At 39.7% G+C, this 6,099-nt stretch overlaps 1 protein-coding gene across 2 annotated transcripts in view; it reads left to right on the top strand.

Annotated features, from left to right (window-relative positions):
- Nucleotides 1–294: 294 nt before the first annotated feature.
- Nucleotides 295–6,099, top strand: part of ANTXR2 (anthrax toxin receptor 2) — a 182,290-nt gene continuing 176,485 nt past the window's right edge. For both annotated transcript variants that reach the window (XM_019534309.1, XM_019534308.1), the window contains exons 1-2: nucleotides 295–388; nucleotides 4,233–4,304. In XM_019534309.1, coding sequence (XP_019389854.1) covers nucleotides 4,240–4,304 — 65 coding nt within the window. In that variant the 5' untranslated portion in view covers nucleotides 295–388; nucleotides 4,233–4,239. The remainder of the gene's footprint in view (nucleotides 389–4,232; nucleotides 4,305–6,099) is intronic.

Genomic DNA, 6,099 nt, shown 5'->3' with positions numbered 1-6,099 from the left:
CTGGGGCTTGCAAGGGGGAGTGCGTCTGTTTTAATTTGTAACCCTAAGTGTCATAGGAAAACTTTACTCTCTGCAGCTGTACGTTACATGTATAAAGTCATGCATTAGACTGTGACAGGAAGATGGTGTTGCAGGACCTGTGGGATCCTATTGAAGATTATTTGAAATAATGTAAGAGTGGCTTACAGTGATGAGCTTGAGCTGCCCCCCCCCATATCCCCTGAAAACATTAGATTGTATAGGAAGATTGAAGCTGATCTTTACTGTTGTGTTTTTCTGATTTTAGATATACTCATCTGTTTTGTTTTCTTTTCAGATCTGGGAGCGTAGCAGACAACTGGTTTGAGATCTATAATTTTGTAAAACTACTCACAGAAAGATTTGTGAGGTATGTGTTGTGTTTTGGCTTTTGTTTAATCAATATTATAACATATTACAAAAACTTTTTTGTGAGGTGATTAATTGTAAATCTTAAAAAACCCAGAATATTTTAGTTCTGGTGTTATAAAGTCCCACTTAATTTCAAGAAGTCAGGAACTTAGTTGAAATAGTAGGACATGTACATCTTTAAATATTTATTTCAGCTTGTTAATTTGTTCTTAGATCTTTTTAGATTTTTAATCATTGCCTCCCCCTAAACAACACAAGTAATTTCTCATATATTATTTCTCTGAATGTATTGGTTAATAGTCATGATAAAAAAAGAAGTCAGGAAATTTGAAGTGAGTACGTGATCCAGTCCAAAACCAAGGGAAAATATTTACTTTTCAAGCACAGGCATGTATTGACAAAGCTTGTGCCAGGCTAAGAATTTCTGGTGCATGCATGCAGTTAAGTTTACTTGTAAATAACCTTTTTTTCTTCTCTAACACGTGTTGATGTTAAAATGTTGGCCTGCTCTACTCTTGAAAAATAACTAGGGATTACTGTAATGAAATGCTTGCCTTCAACAAAAATATCATGCAGACACAAAATGTTATGGTAGTTTAATTTTTCCAGTGGAAAATGAAATATACACTAGGCAATTCTGAGCTGGGTTAGCTGATGAGGAGAGGACACAAGTGTTGCACAGTTAAATATTTCTTCATTATTTCAAAGGCCAGAATGTTATGTAAAGCAAGCCTGGATGACAAAACCTTTTGAAATTCATTTTGACTTTTTTTTCTTTAAAAGAAAAAGTCTGATGAGGCTTCAGTAGTTTTTCCATTCTGGTAATGGTGAAAAAATAAGTTTGGTGTTAGAAAAAGGATGGTTGTTTGTCGTTGATGAACCCATCAGAGCACCATCTTTTGCAGCCAGAGGCATTCCTTTTTTACAATATTTGGGGTGACTCTGTCAACTAAAGTGGGATTCTTAACTATGTAAGGCCTGAATCTCATGTATCTCAAGGGCCCTCATGCTGAATGCTGTTCAGTAATCACTCAGGGCCAAGAAGTCTGGCATGAGTCTATTTCATTCATTGGGCTCAGAAAGAAGTAACAATTGAAACGTTTCAGAGGGTAAGCTGTACAAATGTACATGTCTTTGAAGCACTTCAAAATAGTACTGTTTTGAGGTGTTTCATTTTTTTTAAACTTGTGCAAAGAGATGGGGGAGCATAGGTCCTTCAGGACCCTACCGTGCTCTGCTCTCTCCTCCCCACCCTGCCCCTACAGAGGAGGCTGGCAGCCTGCTAGCTGTCTAGGTGCTGGGTCCCGCTGCAGCTGGTGCAGCCCTCCCTGCCAGAGTCCTGGCAGTTTCTGACTCCTTCTCTGCCACTGCTGGAGCTGGGCTGTCCAGACCCAGTCACAGTTACCTCTTTACGGCTGAGAGGAAGGAGAGGAGATTCACAGAAGTTCAGGGCTGGAAGGGACCTCATGAGGTCATTGGGTTCAGCCCCCTGCTCTGGGCAGGAAAGACTGCTGGGGTCAAATAACCCCAGCAAGGTGTGCATCCAGTCTCCTTTTGAAGATCTATAGGGTAGGTGCCTAAAGCATCTCTGCTGGGAGTCTGTTCCACACAGGATATTTGGAACTGGAATGCTGGGATTTCAGCAGTGTGGAAGCTTCCTCCTAGACCCCTGCTTATTTCTCCACTGCAGTGCTCCCTGCTCTCTCTCCATGGTGGGGGAATAGGGGAGAGAGGAACTAGTGCCTTCTGGCTGAGGAGCTGTGGCCACATGCAGCTGCAGCAATTTTGAAATGCTCTAGGGAAGGGGATGCCACAGGGACTGGATGTGTGTCACAGCTGAAACAAAACCCTGCTGAAACATTTCCAAGCCCATTTGGAAATGTTTCAAAAATCACTTCTACCCACACCCACAGTCTAACTCTTCAGCACTATGCAATATGAACACAGCAGCTGGCTCCAACTGATGCTTCTGAGAGCCTCTTAAAGGTACAGCTCCCTGTAAATATAAACCATTTACATCAGCTTTAGGGCCCCTTTGTGTTGTTACAGGTGTGAATCTTTAATATAAATGAGAATCTGGCTGGTCTTTATTTTTTTTCCTTGAAGTTAAAAGCAAATTAGTTCTGAAAAGAACAGCTGAGAACTGTCCAAGACTTATTTGAGGCTGTTTGGCTCAGCATGTGGTGAAAACATTTGAGCAGGTTTCATTCTGAGGATTGGTTCATTCTAGTGTGATATGTGCATCTGCTTTCTATTCTGATTGGCCAGTAGGATGTATGTCTGCAACAGCAGTATCAATCACACTTACTGTTGCAATGGCTTCAGACTTATGATATGTAATGGGATCTGGTCCATCTGATGTTTTAATGGGGCCTGACCCATCACCTTAGTGTTGAGCCCTTTGATAATGCAATTAAAATGTGTTTGGTGAACAGGTTATTCAGATAGTTGCATTGTAACTTTGTGGGAACCATTTAGTAGCAATTGCCTCTCAAATAAGAAGCTCTCTCTTGCAGTCCCGTTTTATGTACTAGTGTAAGCCAAAGGGTTTTGGACAGCAAGTACTAGATTATTGTTTGGTAACTGCTTGAGGCAAGCAAAAGGAGTAGAGCTCTGATTTTTCATCCTTTCTTTAGACAAAATTTAAATGGAGGGGCTAGGCCTCAGAGTAACCTACAGGCAATCTGCTACATATTCACATTATCAGTTCTCTGATACTTATTTTTGAATTTTTTTTGTCATTGCTCATTAACATCCACAAACTGAAGAAATACAGCCATACAGATTTCACAGATTTTTATTGTTAGGGACATTAACCTATTTAGTTACCATATGTATGCCAATATTATCAATCTTATGACAATAATAACAATGTTAAGTTCTCTCATACTTGTAGTTCTGCAGTTTGTGAATCATAACAATTCCTGGCCTGACCAGCCACAGCATCAGTTAGTCTCAGGGTATTAGATTTCCATTCATAATGTGTATAATTCCTCTTAACATGAGTGGGAGATATGCATGGAAATCAGGGGAGAAAAGAATGTGATCTTTTAGTAAATGCATGTTAATGCTATTTTGCTTTCTTATGGCATATACTTACCCATTTCCTTTTGAAAAAAATGATTGAGCTGTCTTTCAAGACTGAAGGATGCTGAAGCATGTGCAGAGCGAAACTGGACATAGAACTTGGTTATACATGAAACAGTTACATTCAGAGCTGGAATGAATGGGTGCAACTTCTTGCATGTAATTGCAGTGCAACTACCCTTGCACTACAATTAGACTACGTCTAAATTTGGTTCAAATGTTTTAAGTGGTGCCGGGACCTAACTTCCAAAAAAAAAACACCACAAAAAAACCCAAAAACTCAATTTTGAACATGCCTAAATCAGCCAATTGTGTTTGCATGGACTGGAGTTGTACATTTAAAAAAGGTGTTTAGCTCTCTGAGATATTTATGCATTCATAATTTGGCAAGTGTATTTATACTTAAAATAAGCCTTGGTGTATTGCAAAGTGTACTATTGATTGAAGTGCATTGATTCTTAAATGGCCTTCAGATTAACTTGTTTGTCTAGACTCCCAGAAAGCAAGGAAGAAGACAGTAATGTTGCTGCTTCACTTTACAAAATACCAGGCCAAGAAATATATGCATTAAAAGCCCATTAATTCATTTTTCATTCTTGCACTTTCTTCATTTATAGTTTGAAAGGATATTCTTTAGAAATTAGACGATAAAAACAAAGCTAATAAAGTAAGACAAAAAGGTTATGAGTGAATATACTGTGCAAAGCTTCCTCTTCCTTTGTCTAAAATGTACATTTTTTTTTTTTTATTTAAAGCCCCCGGATGAGAATATCCTATATAGTGTTTTCCACAAAATCAGAGGTCATTCTGCCACTAACTGGAGACAGGTTAGTGCGTTATTCCTTTTCTTTAAAGTTCTTCCTAAATCAGAGGAAAATGGTTAATGGCTTTAAGTGGTAGCTGCTATAGAAACTTAAGGTTTTTAAGGCATCTACATGAGAGCTATTTTTGTGAACTTCCTCATGAGCAGTCCAGTAAGAAGGTATAAGAGTGAGATGTCAAGTGATCTGTGTTTTTGATCTCAAGTATGCCACTGTCTTGCTGTGTGATCATAGGTGGGTTACTTCACTTCCTTCTACCTCAGTTTCCTCATTTGTACAATGGTGATAATGATGCTTGCTCTTTTTTTTTTTTTTCCCCTAATATAAAACAAAATTCATACATGGGGAAAAGTCCAATAAAAATGGTAAATTCAAGACAAATTGTTTGACCCTAAATTAATATTTTCAGTCATTTTATAGGGACAAGCTAAGTGAAACCATTTTTTATTTTTTTATTAACGTTCAGCAAACAGCCTTATTATTTCAAAATCTTGAGACGGTAAACTCAGGGGGAACTGAAAGATTTGGAGGTTGGCACCTCCATGATTTAAGCAGAAGCCTGATCTGCCTTTGACTTGCTGTTCATGGTCTCTGGTTTGAGAAAGTTCCTTGTCACAGCTCTTGTCCATTTGATTTGGGTAGTAATAATGGCGGCAGAGAAGCCAGCTTGCTCTGTCTTCAGAGACTGGAGGAAAAAAAAAAATGATTACTGACTGTGGTGAGCCAGGGCAGAGAAGGGAATAGGAAAGAGAAGAGGCAAAAGTCATCTTTATCAGTGTAGACTGTTATGAAGTAGAAAAAGTCACATAAGAATGATGAGGAAATCTTGCATTATACTGTTACTTCCTGCAGAGAAAAATTGCATTGCTTTCAGTGGTGAGGACTCTTTTTTTTCCTGTTCTGTCAAACAAATGATGTACTGAACACTGTTTTGGTCATGTCAGAACAACATGAAAACCCTCAAAAAATAGCTAAGTTGCTTCATAACATCCTGACAGGTAGATTACTTTAAATCATGAAAAACATTCTCAGTTTCTGAGAAATTTGTGAAGTAACTGTGGGGTGACTGAAGTGAGGCACTTCTGTCTTTCTACATTACTGGAAAGTGAGTATACTGTTTAACATGAAGGCTTACTTTATCCTAATGGGTTTATTATTTTTATTAAAAAATAATGGCAAGTACAGGAACTTGGAAAATACATACTTAAAGTTAAATGTCTGTGTGCCTGTTCTGGAAGGTGTCCTGACTTTCAGAACTCTAATCACTATGCAGTTCTCACTGAATTAAAGGTTTGATCTGCTCTGTGAACAAATGCAGAGGTGGGTAAAGTTATAAACCGTAACTCCAACTGACTTTTGAGAATGTGGCATAAGATGCTTCAAGCCCATTCTAGCACTTGTGGCAGGCCAGTAGGGGGCGTTCCTGCGTTGAGCCGCCCACCTCCTTGCGCCCGACCACCTGCCAGGCTCTGAATGCCTCCCTAGGGGTGCCTTACGCTTGGCCGACCCCTCTCCCGGAGCACACTCGCTAGTCTGGGGGTAACGTGTCGCCGCCACCACCCTGAGAAGGGACTGTCTTGGCCCTGTGTCCTCAGAGAAACACAGGCCTAATAGTCCGATGGGTACTCGACCCAGTACAGGTACTTGGGGCACTTCCCCAAGTCAGGGGGCAAACAGTAAAGTCTCCCTTAGTCCGCAGACCTAAGGGGTCTCTTAGGCATAATTTAGACCCACCCCTCAATAAGTCTCCCACACCAGTCAAAAAGGAGAACTTTATTGATTACAAGGGGTAGGGTAAACT

This window comes from Crocodylus porosus, unplaced genomic scaffold (genome assembly GCF_001723895.1).
Source record: "Crocodylus porosus isolate Cpor-Errol unplaced genomic scaffold, CroPor_comp1, whole genome shotgun sequence".
Classification (NCBI taxonomy): Eukaryota; Metazoa; Chordata; order Crocodylia; family Crocodylidae; genus Crocodylus; species Crocodylus porosus.
Note: the sequence above shows the minus strand (reverse complement) of the source record. Positions and strands in the feature narration are given on the sequence as shown.